The sequence below is a fragment of the Arachis duranensis genome, chromosome 3, assembly GCF_000817695.3.
Source record: "Arachis duranensis cultivar V14167 chromosome 3, aradu.V14167.gnm2.J7QH, whole genome shotgun sequence".
NCBI lineage: Eukaryota > Viridiplantae > Streptophyta > Magnoliopsida > Fabales > Fabaceae > Arachis > Arachis duranensis.
Window position 1 is genome coordinate 134,748,261 of NC_029774.3, and position 15,723 is coordinate 134,763,983.

Below are 15,723 nucleotides of genomic sequence, written 5' to 3' on the forward strand. Positions count from 1 at the left end.
TTTATAAACCATAAATTGCAACAAATTATAGAACTCTACGACTTGTGATTTATGAATGAAGTTTTAATACCTGTTTATATAATCGTAGTAGTTGTCGAATTGGTTTAATATTTAGGGAAAAAGACAAATAGATCTTTAATCTTTTAAATTTTTAATAAATACATTTCTAACAAAATTTAAATACGAAAAAATTTTTTACTTTAACAAACAGAAGACAATTTAATTCTTCCGTCTATTTATCTTTCATATACACCAAATGAAACTGACTGACATGATTAAAATTGTGTCTAGGTATCTATTACGGTGCTATGCTAAAAAAGGGATAAAATTCGAAAGACAAATAGGTCCCTGCTGATAAAACGATGTCGTTTTGCAAATAGGGATAATTGGAATCGAAGCCATGAGCGTCAACATGGTGGCGTTCCTGGCTACTCCATCCATCACCGTCAGCTTCACTAATTCCAAAACACTTACTTCACTTCTCAGTTACTGGCCTTCTTCTAATTCAACTCTTCGTCGTTATTCTTCTTCTTGTGCCCTCACTTTCCATTGCGGCGCTGTCGTCTTTGCCTCTTCCTCTTCCCCTTTCACTTCCTCAATTCCTATTCAAGTTTCGTGATATCATTCTATTCTCACCATTTCAATTTCTATCTTCTTTTCCATCAGCTGATCCTGTAGTTAACTTTGATTTTCAGATTGCGGCCACGCTTGGAATCGATGCACAACCTTAACGTGATTACGAGCCTCTTCAGACTTCAGGTTATGATTTCGGGTGCTCCTGCTTCCGGAAAAGGCATTCAATGCGAGCTTATTAAACACAAGGTTGGTTTGCTCCCTCTCCCTCTTTATCATTATTATTATGATTATTATTAATCCCTTTCTTCCTTCAATGCTTCACTTACTCAGTACTCGTATGTAATTTGTGAAGTACAGTTTAGTGCACATTGCTGCTGGGCGATTTGCTTAGGGATGAGATCGCCACTGGCAGTGATAATGGAAAGCTTGCTAAACAGTATATGGAGAAAGGTCAACTTGTTTCCGATCATATTGTTGTCATGGTAATGCTACCTTCTTATTTCTCTTCTCTCGTTGTTCATGTTGTATGTATGTATGTATGCATGTATGTGGTTGATGTTGGGTGTGTGTGTAGATGGTGAAGGATTGTCTCTTAGGAACCTATTTGTCTTTCAAATTTTATCCCCCCTTCCAGCGTGGTACCGTAACGGACACTTGGACACCGTTTCAACCACGTTAGTCAATTCCATTTGGTGTATGAGAGGCAAATGGATGAAAGGATTAAATTGTCCTCCATTTGTTAAAGTCAAAGATTTTTTTGTATTTAGATTTTATCAGGGATGTATTTGTCAAAAATTTAAAAGGTCTAGGACCTATCTGTCCTTTTTCCTAATATTTAAATTGCTTGTAGGGCTACACATGGATTGGATAATATTCACAAATTTGTGGTATTTATCCGCATCTGATTCGTATTTTGCGAATATTATTCGATCCGCATTCTGATAGAATCGGATACCAACTATTACATTTATATCCGTGTATCCAATTCACAAATCCGCGGATCCGCACATTTAATAAATAAATAATTGAATAATATAAATACTAAAGTTGCAAAATGCAAGTTCCAACCAAGTAATCCCTAGACTCAAACGACGCTACTCTCATCTCTCACACACACACTCAACCCCATACTCCCCTACCCCTCGACCTTCCCTTCTTCTCTCAAGCGCTCTTCTGACCTCATCCATAACCGTGACACCATCGTTTACATTCGTCACCGGCGTATTGTTCATCATCGTGTCTCTTCCATCATCTCCTCAGACCATGCTACTTCCTCTTGGCCTCTCTTCCATCGTTGTATCACCGTGTTCTCCACCAGTGGATTTTTTCGTCGTCTCCTCAAAGTCAGACCACGTCTTCATCTTCTCCATCCACTACAAGAGACACAACGAATAACGGCATTTTTTTATGGATTTTCGGCGGTTTTAAACTGCCGTAAAACGATATACCGGCGGTTCCAAGAACATTGTGGTTTAGAGAGTGGAGATTTGATTTTGCAACAGTTCTAACGAACCACTGGCACAACCACAGTAAAATAAGATAATTGATTTTGCACTATTTTAGTCAGTGGATTTAAAAAAATCTGCAACGGTTTTGAAACCGCCGCAAAATTATGTGAGTTTTAAAAAAAATGTGACGATTTTGAACCACTGCAATTTCATACACGAGCTTAAAAAAATTGATTCATGGTTATTTTGCTCATTACTTCTTTTTTTAACCACTTAAGTACTTATCTACATAATAGTTATAATTTAAACACATTCACAAAAGAATGTGATTAAGCATGTTGAACAAAGGGCAAAGTATGATGGCTATGTTGCTATAACACCAAGTGATATTAATGGATAAAAAATTATAAATTATTAACAACACTAGCAACCTTTCATTCTGTGATGAATATAGCATCGAAAACCTCTTTCAGATTGTTGCAACCTATAATTGTCATATTTCCTAGACCTTCCATTTCTAAAACCTTTTCAGCTTGCTTTGGTACAACATAAGTTCTGTAGCCTAGCTTTGTCACCGTGTTTACCATTTTCTCTATTCTTTGGACCTGCATCATCAAATAATTAGACCGATAAATTACCAAGCTAACCTGATATATAAATAAATAAACTAGACAACCAATTTGTTAAAATTTGACTTAATATATAAAAGCAATCTGCAGTTTTTAGAAGCTTCAAAAAAAGGTATTGTTTCAAACATCTTTAAAGAAAATAAAAATTATGAAAGCTAAAGATCTGATGGAATAAATAGATATGATGTCCTCAATTTTACTATAGGATGCATGATTCTAGTTAAATTCAATCAAGCTCTAGTGAATAGTTTAGGGATGAAGTAGTAAAAATTATTTAGCTATAGATCATGTATTGTTTGTCAAAAGCATACTGATCAAATGACCAAATCCAAAACATGGGCAAATAATATCATTTTTGTATCATTTTTAGAAGATGCCAACAGAAAACTATATAGGAGATCCAATAAGAACTGGTGAGAAAATACTAAAAAGAAAGCTTTAATAACTGAAAATAAGATGCAACATTAGTATATCATTAAACTCTTCAATAGAATGGCCAGCACTCTAAATTAGGCTTTCAAATATTTAAGTGGCAAAATTTTAATGAAAAGAACTTGCTCACCATGCGTAACTTTCCACCGAGGCCAACTTTACCTATGAATGCAACACCTTTTACGATAAGGAATTCCATGAAACTGGAGAGGAAAAAAAAGAAAAAAAGAGTTGGAGATGAATAATGATTAGTGAGTGGGAAAGAAAGAACAGCTAAAATAGTCCAATTCACTTATTCAACATGAGTTGTAAGAATTATTTATCCAACAAGAAGCACGATATGGTTCATAAGAGCATCTTTAAACCTCATTTTTCATAAGAATTGTTAGTCCAATGAGTTTAACATCATTTTAAAACATTGTAGAAAATGAACCTGCTACATATTGCAGCTGCTATTGCAAGATCCCCAACAGTCTCTGCAAATGTTCATCCATCAACAACATTAAAAAACACAACTTGTTGTACCAAGACAAGACAAGGAAATAAAATATTAAAATTAATACAAATATAAAAAATAAGACTACAAATTCACCAGTTAAATATAACTAACTAGATTTAAAAAGGTAAAAAAATGAGTTTTATTGACATTTTTTGTAAAAATAAGAGCTTTTTTAAACATTTTTCATATATAGAAATACCCGATATCCAATACCTAAAAAAATTGTGAATATAATATCCTATTCGATTAATGTCAACCCTAATTGCTTGGTATTGGTGTAATTTATGAATGGTTTTAAAAATATTAAGTTGCCATATCCAATGCAAAATTTGTATATATAGGTAAACAATTTGGACTCTTTGTGATTTACTCATAATAAAACAGAACAAATATAAATAATGTTGGATCAAGAAAATCGATTTATGAGTTCATTTTTTTATTTATTTTGGTAAAAGACCAAAAATATTAATCATTAGTCTATGTAGCTTCCATGCACAATTTATTTTTCTTTTCAAAAACAATCAAAATCAATCATTTGGTCGTAACAAAATTTGAAAAGTTGCAAGATCAAAGTCTAAAAATTAATTGAAAATATTATAATCTCTCTCTCTCTCTCTGAGAAAAGTAAATATTTTAAAACGCTATCATCACCGTATCTTTCCTTCCCTTAATTTTAGGCACTCCTCTTTTTTTCTCCATCACCTACCCCTTTATTTTCTTCTTTCTATCTTCTTCCTTCTATTTTTTGTTGCCTTTCCTCCTTTTTTTCTTCTCCATCCATTTCTTCTCACTTCTCATCCGATTCTCTTTCTTTTTACTTCTCCTTAATTAATTTTTCTGTTTGTAGTTAAATTTTTTATTTTTTTATAAATTTCAGATTTTAATGACCTTCTTATAGTATATTTTTTTGTGGTAGTTTTTGCTTAGATTTTAGTTCAACATAGTACTAACCTTTTTAGTTATTATACAATTACATTATATAAAATAGAGTGTTAGACAACAAAAAGTGAACATAAATATAAGTTAAGTATGTTAGAGATAAAGATTCTAAGATGAATAAACAGTCAAACATGTATGAACAAAATAAGAAATAAAGATATAAAAGAGAAGGTTTGAACAGCATTTATTTGTTAAAAAAGATAACAGAATCTCATCTAAGATGATTTGAACATGTGAAAAAAAGATAAATAGTCCATCCACTTAAGAGAGTAGATCATATAGAAGATAAACAGGTGGTGAAAGTTAAAGAAAAATTCTCCTCAAAAAAAGATCATATACGAAGTGGTTAAAGTAGATTTAAGTGTAAATAATTTCATTATAGACATCATATATAATAGGGTTCAATGACATTATTTAATTATGTAGTCTACTCTATTTAGTGAAATAAAACTTTATTATTGTTATTATTGATGGTGGTGATGATAATGGAGATGTCTTTAGATTTATGAGAAATATTCAATAAAAAAAACTTTTCTTATATAAAAATATGTTCAAATAAAAAAAATATTTATATTTAATTAAAAAAATGATATCTCATAATATTTTAGTACATTATATTTCAGTACATTATGTGTAGATGTAAAAATTAAAGAGGTTTAAATTTATTTTTGTTGAGCTTTTTTATAACTGAAATTTGCATTCATTGTTAGCACATAGTTTAATATAGAAAATATCTATCTTCTTATTTAGAATTAGATCTAATTTTTCTTTTTCTACTTGTAAGTATTGTTTGGTTATTTTTATAAATAAAATATTTTTCTATAAAAATATATAAAAATCAATCCAAAATATATGTTGTGTTATAAAACAATAACGAGTGTGGATGTCTTATCACTCATAATAGAACGTCGGTTATAATAGATATTTTTTCGAAATAATAAATTAGATTAAATATGACCTAATTCACTTATTATTAATAAAAATATCTATTATGAATAATATTCTGTTATCAGTGGTAGGACATCTACATTCATAATTAATTTATAACATGGCTTTTTTTTTTTTGGGGTCAGGATAACATGTTTGATTTATCTGTTTCTTTTATGTTTTTGTTAAAAATCAGTTTTAACGGGCCTATTATATGAGCTAAACTATAGCATGAATAAGTAAAATTAGGTAGAGCCCAGTGAGCCCAGTAGCAAGTTCAGAAGTAACAAAAAGAAGGCTTTTAGGGCAGCCCAATTCTCCAATATTCTTGTTCTTCCCCCATCCTCTGTTTTTATCTTTTGGGCTCTGGCCCATTCATTTTACCAAAAACAAAGGCTATGGATTCGTTCATCCAACTGTGAACACTGCGAAGCTTTACAATTTGCAACCTCGGCAGATATTTCTCTCGTTGTTTCAGGGCCTACCACAATTTCAATTGAAATTTTTGGGGAGAAACGGAGGGAACTCACAAACCCATCTTGCTAAAAACAGAAATATTCCCAGAGGAATCATTGATACTTAGCCATCATTGTTGGCACTGGATCGTGTTATTGTTTAGTGGTAATGAAATGATGGCAAGATTTATTCCCTCGAGGGTTTTTGGGATGCACGTATCTCATATGTTCACTTCATCATTGTACCTCCTAACATCACATTCTGACATTCTAACTAGACACAATGAATAAAGGCCGGAGTTAGCCACCCAACATACACACATATATGCATGCAAAAACAATTTTTAAATATGCAACCTAATTTCTCCGTACATGCCAACCATTTTACATCTGAAAAAAATGCACAGAATAATCAAATGGTTGACAAGTTGGTCTTGCTGGACCACTGGCTAACCCTGCTCTGCCCCCATGTCCAATTCTATTTAATTACTACCGAAGAATTCCACGGTACAAGTTTCATATACGGTGGAAATTCAAATGCAGTCGACTTCACGTGAAGTTGATACTTGAGAGCCTTTACATGATTTGACTAATTAAATTTTCATCTAATGACTCTCAGATATCAACTTCACGTGAAAATGACTTCTCCTGAGTTTTCACCTTTATATATATATTGATGCTAAGACAACAAACAAAAATGATCAAATTTATACATTTAGATAACATTTTAAGCAATATGCTTAAAAATTAATTATTATTTTTAATAATGTGATAATACAGGATTCATTTATTTTGTTTATCGCATTAACAACTAATACTAAAAAAAATTGAGGGAGTATCTCCACAAGATTCCTGTTTGAAAGGTATCCCTTCACAATATGGCGAAGATATATAGGTGGGTACCAGAAATGATTAGCCACACATATGGTTCAGTGCTGAGAAACAACAAAAATGGAAAAACTTGAGGATAATTCATGAAGTAGGGCCATGAAATAATGGAGTTATGTTCCTCCATTTCCACCAAACAAAGTCTTCTTAATTGCAAAGGGCTCACAACTCACACATTACAGCATCTGAACACATGCCAATGCCATTCAAACATACACCAAAGGGATCTGAAAACATCTCACATTACTGATTGCATACAGCCATACAAGTCCTTGTCACTGTTCCCACCTTCTGAATCATTAGTCCCTCTTCAAAATTTGTCTCCTTTTTCAACCTCTATATCTCACATGCACTACCACTTTGGCATATTATCTATCACTCTTCACTTCTTCTTTTGCCATTCAGAAATGGTTGCTAAAACCAGTGTTTCACATGAGGCCTCTCCAAGAAAGGTTCATGTTCAGCTTGTTCCAAAGTCTGTTTCAGATAGGTTGCTTGAGAAGTTCTACGATGGATCACAGTTCGACTTTGATTACGAGAAAAGCGGCTTGTGGTCTCCTCCGATTCGCCCCTCAGTGTTCCTCAGTTCCCCAGGGAGGATCTTAACAGATGAACAAATGCTTGAAAGACTCAGAAGAAAAGATGCAACAAGGCATAGCAGAAAACCCAGACTTTATTGTTTCACTGTAAGATGATATTAGATATCTAGCAACTACCATCTTTGTCTCTTCTTTCTGAATTTGTACTCAGAAAGTGAAAGGTTCTTATTCTTTTTGCAGGTGTTATGTTGTTCCTAACTCAAAGTGATCAATGAAGAGAAAGCAGGAAGGTTTCCAAGCTCTACTACTTCACTTGTAACCAGAAATATACAAATATGTCAAAATTGATGTATATGTTAGAAAATTGATGTATATGTTAGCAGCATATATAGAATATCAATTTCTTACTAGTTTTTTTTTAGAGGAGATTCCTATGGTATGGTACCTATCAATTTGTTATATGTTAATTTTCTACAAGCGCATATATAGGAACAGTATATCTGGTACCCATATTAATTTGTAGGGATACTAATTTGCCACACTACCATGTTCTAAAGTATATGGGTTTCATTAATGATGATTAAGATGGTAGCAGCCACATGTTTTGATATAGATATGGTAATACCTGTGAAAGAAAGAAAAGATATATAGTAATAGAAGAACATCCAAACGTTATCTTTATTGTGCTGACACAATGGCCCCATGCCACTCTGTCCAATCTCGTATTTCAAAATACAAAGCACTCTCAGAGACTGTTAAATTGTTAAATTTCCTCAAAATCGATATTTTTTATTGCATAATTGTTAAAAGTCCCTTTTATTCATCGTTGAAAAAGGTTCTAAGATGTCTAAAACCAATTCATATATTATTCATTCATGGTCTTCTCAAAAATTCAGAATCAAAACTTGAGCACAGATCTGAGACCCCACATAGTAATGCCTCGAAACTTCACAATACCACGTATTATTCGATCTGGAACAGCCAAACATGATTATTTTCTGATGAAACAACGTGGAATCTTCAGTGGAGCATTAGTTAGTAGTTACCAACCTTCCAGGTACAATGTTTAATAGACAGACAAGTAAGGACATTAATTGGGAACTAAGAAAAATGTAAAAAGTGAGATTTGCTAATGATAACTTTCTCTTATTTATTTATATTTTTAAATTATTTTATTCAAAATAGAGGAGCATAGCGAAAGGATTAGAGGAACAAAATAGTACTGAAGTAAATAATTCACTACCACCTACATTCTCAAAAGGTACCAAAATTGATGTGAAGAGCAGCTTTGTTCAACTACATTTTATTTCTTTGATTAAGAAGACTATTAGGTGCAACTACAAAAAGACTGACTTAAAAAATATACAAAGCTGCAAGTGTTTGCAGGCACATTAAAGTGATTAAACAGGAACAGGATTTTCTTGTTGGAGGGCTTCCTTCCCAGTGATGCCTTCTTTCAAATCTTTAAAATATTTTTCATAGTCCTTTTCTGGAGGTGGGTTGGCTGGATCCACGGTAAATGGCTCGCTAAATGGAACAACACTTTTCACCTGCAACAAATATGTAAAGATCATGTTGGTTGCAGACTAGAGAGGTCGAGATAGTTCACAATCAAATCACTGTTCTACATAAGAGAAAAGTAGTTTATCTTAATCTTAAAGAGTTGCATGCATTTTGGCCATATGAAAAACGCAATAAAGTGAAATTTTGATATTTCATCAATACCTTAATAAAAAGTCTAATATTAACTATTCAGCATAAGGTCTGTAGTGGATGATGCTGCCTCTCTAGAGAGGAGATTCCTCATTCAAGAAATTCACATTTCAAACAATATTTTATTTATACATGATGAAAAATGAGGGAATGAATGGAAAGACTGACCTCAAATGTTTTGTCAAGAGCATAAGAGCTTTCAAGTGCAGCTATACAAATAAGAGCAACTTCTTCCCTTGATATTTTTCCCTATCATTTTTGGCATTAGATTAGCCAAAGTATATGGGAGATACACAGAAATACAATAAGATTGTTTTCGCAATACCGTAATATTATCTCCTTGATCAAAGATAAGATCTGCTCCAGCAGGCTCCTCAGTTAATGCACAAGGCCTAACAATTGCATAGGGAATGCCACTTTCTCGAATTAAATCCTCTCCCTGTTATTGCAATTAACCACTTTTAGCCAAGGACATTCATGCATGTCGACATGGTAGATTTAGTAACATATATATGGCAGATAAGGAGCCACCACTGAATTTGGTACCTTTAGTTTAAAAGTGAGGATGTTACCCAATTCCTTGTTTAATCGAACAGCAGGAGGCTGTTTACTTAGATCACAAACATAAGGCTGTACCTTGGCTTTATTGGTTCTTTTATATATGCGCGAATGCTGGATACCGGGAGCTCAAATGAACCTTCTACAAAAGTTCCATTTAATTTACCATCATATTCAAACTTGCTGAACATTAGCTGCAGAGAATTTAGCTTCATGGTTATCAGCCAGGCAGGACACTGCTAAGCCAAAAGATGTAAAGAAATACTAACAGCAGAGCCATGCCTGTAGTGATATAACATTGGTTGGATCAAATGGTGGGGCATCAGACACAGTCCTTGCTCGGAATACAGGCCTCAGGGTAGAAAATGGCAATTGAATCTATAGAAAACAAAGCAACAAAACACTTGAGAGTTGTTAGATAAAATATAGGCTGAAATTATTGCATCAGATATTAACGTTAACTACCGTTTGCCATTCGCCTTTCACAGTGTCAAAGCCTGCAGTGTAACCAACAGTGTCCCAATCACGGCTTGTGCGAACAATGAGTTTATATCTACGACCATCACCTTTTAGACGGAATTCCAAACCATCATATGCAGAGAGATCTTCTGGTTCTGAGAAATTCTGAAAACCAATTACATCAGCTCTCTCCCTTTCATATTAGGAACTCGACTAGATATTAATTAGTTAAAGTGAAATAAAAAATATATCGTAACTACAAAAAAAAGTCCACAAAACATCATCTATTATACCCATATGCTGTTTTAGGTCAATCAAGTAGCAAACACTGCCAATAGCAAGCTTGATTGAAAGGCGAATATAAATATATTGCAGTTTACCTTTGTTCTGATACTTGTAAAGCCACCATTGTTTGCTGTCGAAACAACACCTGGACTAGACACACAATTGTGTTATTTTGAGTACTAATACACAGAAGACAAGTTATCCTAGTACACAGAATGTGCAGTCACATGCAAAAATTGACACATACCTTTAAAAATACCAGTTGGTCCACCACTTTCACCACCAGTTGGGTCAATTTGAAAAGTACTTTCACTAACTCCACCCATTACAACATCATCCAAAGCACCCCAAGAAAGCTGCCTATAATTATCACCTGAGAGGCAAATAAAAAATAAATTTGATTGACATGCACCCAACCAAAACTATACTTGTTCTTTCAATACAAACTAAAAGTCATTATATGTCTTGGAGCATGTGGTAAGCTGAAGAGAATCCATGCAATAGAGACAGTCTTCTACATTTTTTGGAGGCTGCAGCAATCAGCTTGCAAGCTAAATGATGAAATTGAACCAATATTTATTATTGTTCAATAAGGAATCTACCTTCAAATCCGAATAAGAGTTTTCCCCTTCGAAGTCCAAGATTGTTCTTCGCAGACTTGATCAAATTTCTCATCCCAATGTACTCCACCATTTCTGGTGAATCACCTTTTATCTGCTTTCAATAACCAATGAGCTAGCAGACCTAATGAACTTCCAAATTTAGTACACAAGAGTTTTACTAATATCTACCTCTGGCTCAAAGAATTTAATTCCCTGCAACAGACACAATTTAGTTCTATTAAAAAGAGATAATTATGATGCATTCATCAAATAATGAGTAACTATTTTGCTTGTGGACTTACTTGGCTATATTTTGCTCTGTCCGGAGTGTCTCCTTCCTTAGGGCCAACAATGACAGAGGCAGCATTGATCACTTTCTTCACTCCTTTAAAGTATTCAGGTTTCAAAGTGCTATCTTTTGTAATGTCTCCAACAACCTTAGATGGCAGCAGAATAAGTAAAAACTAAGGAGTAATGACAGTATTGATTTTCCATGTAGAATACTATATGACCTTTCAAAACAAAACATGCATAACATAAAAATTCTACATTATTGTGCATTGTTATCTTTCACCCACAATTCTTGAAACTTGGTAACCTCCCAAACCAACATAAATCATCCATCTTTACCGGATTCATTATATATGTCCAACAACATCGGTTTGTCAACAAAATGGTAAATATCCCAACTATGAAATCTTGGAAGAGTAAGACCCTAACACGAATTGTTGTAAATTTGGACATATTTATTTGACTATTTGCATCGCACTGCAGCATATACAATCAAAGTAACTCACCAAGTCAATATCTGAGCCTAACATCCTTCGTGCTTTCTCTTCGTTTCTGACCTGATAAATATTGATATAGAAAGTAATATTTACTAATCACTACTGATAAGAAAAAAAAAAAGGATACACAAGACATGAATTGAAATTAAATAAGAAAGATACATTAAAATTGAAATAGAAATAAAAGAGATAGATTTAAATTGAATATAAAGAGAATCACTCTACTTTCTATCCAATTTCTTGACACAACAAGAGAGGGACTCGTCAACTAACTTGTTCATGCCATAGTTTGGGAATTGAATCGAAGGGACGGACTCCTCAACCTTCTACCCAATTCCCCAATGCAACAAGAGAGGACTCACTCAACTTCACTTGTCCACATCATAGTTTCAAACCTTTAATTACTGAATACTACGATTACAATAGTTTATGAGATATTTATAACCTCTTATTAGGTTAAAACAAGGAAAATCCTAAACCCACAAACACAGCCTAATCTAGTAACTAAATAAACAAAATTAGAATACATCAAATTAAATTGAACATTCTAAAAATATAAACTAATAACTTCTAAATAATATTTAAACTCTTCATTTCACGAACATTTGAAACACTTATCAACTACTTTATTTAACATGTATCAGATTTATAAACTTATTTTTTCAAAAACATTTGAAACACGTATCAACTACTTTATTTAACATGTATCAGATTTATAAACTTATGTTTCTTTCATTTTTTTGGTATCTGTAATAAAATCCTGTAAGCAAGGTAAGCCCAGAACATTACCAATATTCGAACTGGAATTCCCTTCTTCCTCAATATGTCAACCACTCTTCGACCAACACCACCAGTAGCTCCAGCGACCAGAACAATATCAGAAGTTCCCATTGAGTTAACTGATTCACTTGGGGATGGACCGGACAGTTTCTCAACTAGAAAGTCAAAGAACTTCACAATTCAGAAAATGACAAAACACCCATTAGTTTGATCCATACCAAGCTTTCTAATTTGTTCTATTATTCTTCTTCTCTCTATCATTCACTGATTATACTAGTCTGAAATTGAATAAAATGTCACCTTAGCAGGAGATGGGGGTCCATTAAAGAAGTATAGTGTTTTTATAAATCTTCCAAAATCCCAACCTTGTCTTCCAGCTTCAGCTGATATCGTTGCTCTATATGGTCTGAAAGATAATCTTCGCTCCCGAATCCGAAGAAGGTGATTGGGCAGTGCAGATGATGCCCCAAAATGGTGTAAGGACTTGTTGCAAAGCTTTCCAGTACGCAATTCAGGGCCCTGCAGCAAGAATTTAGATAAGAGCAACAAATAAAACTAAGGGAAAAAGGAAATGCTTGGTACCTGGAAATTGAGAAGAGAAGTGGAAGAAGGGGAGGAGAGAGTGATGGAGCACCATTCCATTTTCCAAAGAAGTGTATAGTTCAGTTTTAGTGTAGGCAACAGTGCTTCGATATTTGCATGCAAGGATCAAGGATGAAATATAAGCCACAAATCCAACAAACGTGTCAATTTCTTCAACATATTCTACACCTTCTAGAGTTCTAAGCTTCTAGCCTCTACCATAAAATAAAAAACAGAAAAATGAAATGCGTTTGCCGGGAGTCGAACCCGGGTCTATTGCTTGGAAGGCAATTATCCTAACCGTTGGACTACAAACGCTCGTTGTGCTATTTGTGCTAATAAATATTATTAATCAAAAACATTAAGTTGCGGAATTCTAAGGTAAGCCTAAGTCTGTTGATTCAACCTATAATTGACGCTGCTTACAATTCACGCTGCTTAGCAAAGTCACGCTAAAAATAAGTTTACAACACACAAAAACCTATATCACCAAATAATAAATAAAAAAGAACCACGGTTACTGACCAAAGTTTAAATAAATAAAATGTACTGTTGTTTTTTGGTGACTAAAATCTACTGTTGTTTAAAAAACTTATGATTCTAAAAATATTTTTTATAATGAGATAAATAATTAAAGACAAGACTCTCAACAATTTTTAATTGATAAAAGTAGTAGAATAAGTTTCAATATTTTATAAATTAAACATAATTAGTAAATGAGAAAGTAATAATAAATTTATATAAAAATAAGAATGCCAAGCAATGTAGGAAAAACTAAATTAACAACTGATACGTCACCCTTATCTTCGGTCAACCGCAAAGCTCGGCACGTGAGCAACTAAGCTCGGTCCCACATCAGACGCCCGGAATACTCGGCACGTAAGCAGACAAGCTCCCTCTCACCCATTCGAAAAATAAGAAACCTGCTCAACAAACTGAATCACATAAAAACAGAATATCATAACCAACCTACAAACTAGGACTTATCCACATGAAAACGGTAAAAACAACTTCTATAAAATCGAGTCAATATCCTCGGTTACAGGCAGGTTCCACTTCCAGTTTTCATATTCACTTATTCACTCTCTCTCTCTCTTATGAGATTCTTACTAACTTGAGCGTCGGAGTATCTTTTGCAGGTATTCCCGCCGCGGTGTTTGACCTTGGCCGACGTAAAGCTCTTCCTCTCGGTTGACGACTTGCTCGGAAGCACTTAAGCTCGGCCTACTCAGTGTTCAGACGAACCACTTGGCGCCCACCGTGGGGCCGGAGTACATCTAACCCCACTTTTTCCTTCGTTTAGTCTTCTACTCTATTTTGCAGGATTCCCGATCCTCGAACATGGCTGACAAGGAAAGTCCACAACTCTCACAGGATGACCTCCTGCCTCGAATCGCCGAGCTTCAGGCGGAAGTTCGAAGAATAGCTGAGCTGTCTACACAGAACAATGGAAAAAGCTCCAAAAGCTCGGCTCAAGGTGCTGTAGACCCTTTAAACATTGTCCCGCCAAAGGAGAAGCTTACCCTCGACAACCCCTTCTCCGAAGAGATCACAAATTACCAGATGCCAAAAAACTTTACTCTGCCCACCGCACTGGAGCCGTACAAGGGGTTCGGCGACCCCTGAGCCCACGTAAAGAAGTTTCAATCGATGATGTTTTTCAACATCCCTAAGAATGAGCCCGTTCTCTGCCGAGCATTCCCTACCTACCTCGACGGTGCTGCATTACTCTGGTTCTCTAAACTTCCTGAAGGCTCAATTTCCTCCTTTGAAGATCTCGCCAGATCGTTCATTGATTACTTTGCTCCATCAAGAATCTACGTACATGGATCGGACTACCTCGGCACCATTAAGCAAGGTCAGCACGAGAGCCTGAAGGACTACGTGACCAGATTCGCTGACGCAACTATGGAAATCCAGGATTTAGACCCGGCCATTCACCTGCACGCCCTCAAGGCCGGCCTCAGGCCCGGCAAATTCCGGGAGACCATTGCCATAACAAAGCCAAAGACGCTAGAGGAATTCCGAGAAAGGGCGGCAGGTCAAATGGAGATCGAAGAACTCCGAGAAGCCCAGAAATCGGACAAACAACCTCATCGGAGAGATGAAGAAAGAACTTTCAGATCCCTAGGTAGCAGAGACATTAAGAAGACTTCCAAACTCGCATCAAAATACAATACGTACACCAGATTCAATACCAGAAGAGAAAACATCATCAGAGAAATTCTCAACGCCAAAATCATAAAGCCACCAGTTCGAGCAGGAAATTTACCAGGATCAAAGGTTTGCAGATAGGACAAAGCATTGTGCTTTCCATCGGAAGTTCGGTCACACCACGGACGACTGCATAGTCGCGAAGGACCTCCTGGAAAGGCTGGCACGCCAAGGGCTCTTGGACAAATATATCGAGAACCGAAGAGGCAAAGGAGGAAACTCGGACAAGATGGAGCACAAGCAAGCAACAGCCAATGATAACAAAAAAGAGAGGATGATTCCCGATCCACCAAGGGGAGTCATTAGCCACATATCGGGGGGATTCGCAGGCGGAGGAGAAACAAGCTCGGCCAGGAAGCGAAGCTACAGGACGATGCTAGCAATCGAATGAACCATACAGCCAAAGAAGG

At 35.1% G+C, this 15,723-nt stretch overlaps 3 protein-coding genes and 1 non-coding gene across 4 annotated transcripts; 2 read left to right on the forward strand and 2 right to left on the reverse strand.

Moving 5' to 3' along the window:
• The first annotated feature begins 6,811 nt into the window (after positions 1-6,811).
• Positions 6,812-7,906, forward strand: LOC107482219 (uncharacterized). Its single transcript, XM_016102638.3, has 2 exons — positions 6,812-7,479; positions 7,573-7,906. The coding sequence occupies exons 1-2, from the start codon at positions 6,901-6,903 to the stop codon at positions 7,588-7,590; spliced, it is 597 nt and encodes a 198-aa protein (XP_015958124.1). The 5' UTR covers positions 6,812-6,900; the 3' UTR covers positions 7,591-7,906.
• A 696-nt stretch (positions 7,907-8,602) lies between these two features.
• On the reverse strand, positions 8,603-13,263 carry LOC107482218 (protein HIGH CHLOROPHYLL FLUORESCENCE PHENOTYPE 173, chloroplastic). The gene is given in 16 exon segments (XM_016102637.3): positions 8,603-8,882; positions 9,214-9,294; positions 9,371-9,484; positions 9,592-9,668; positions 9,671-9,797; positions 9,886-9,981; positions 10,069-10,227; positions 10,443-10,492; positions 10,595-10,720; positions 10,950-11,061; positions 11,139-11,162; positions 11,252-11,386; positions 11,747-11,797; positions 12,527-12,688; positions 12,818-13,036; positions 13,100-13,263. Coding segments are annotated over 16 exon segments (1,743 nt in total). The 5' UTR covers positions 13,160-13,263; the 3' UTR covers positions 8,603-8,732.
• Positions 13,264-13,345: 82 nt separating this feature from the next.
• Positions 13,346-13,417, reverse strand: TRNAG-UCC (transfer RNA glycine (anticodon UCC)). The gene has a single exon. It is a non-coding gene; the product is annotated as a tRNA-Gly (tRNA).
• A 1,332-nt stretch (positions 13,418-14,749) lies between these two features.
• LOC107482148 (uncharacterized) lies at positions 14,750-15,394 on the forward strand. The gene has a single exon (XM_016102550.1). It carries the CDS (start codon positions 14,750-14,752, stop codon positions 15,392-15,394), a length of 645 nt encoding a protein of 214 aa, XP_015958036.1.
• The last annotated feature ends 329 nt before the right edge of the window (positions 15,395-15,723 follow it).

Coding starts and splice junctions, on each gene's coding strand:
- LOC107482219 (XM_016102638.3), top strand. CDS start 6,901: ATGGAGTTATGTTCCTCCATTTCCACCAAACAAAGTCTTCTTAATTGC.
- LOC107482148 (XM_016102550.1), top strand. CDS start 14,750: ATGATGTTTTTCAACATCCCTAAGAATGAGCCCGTTCTCTGCCGAGCA.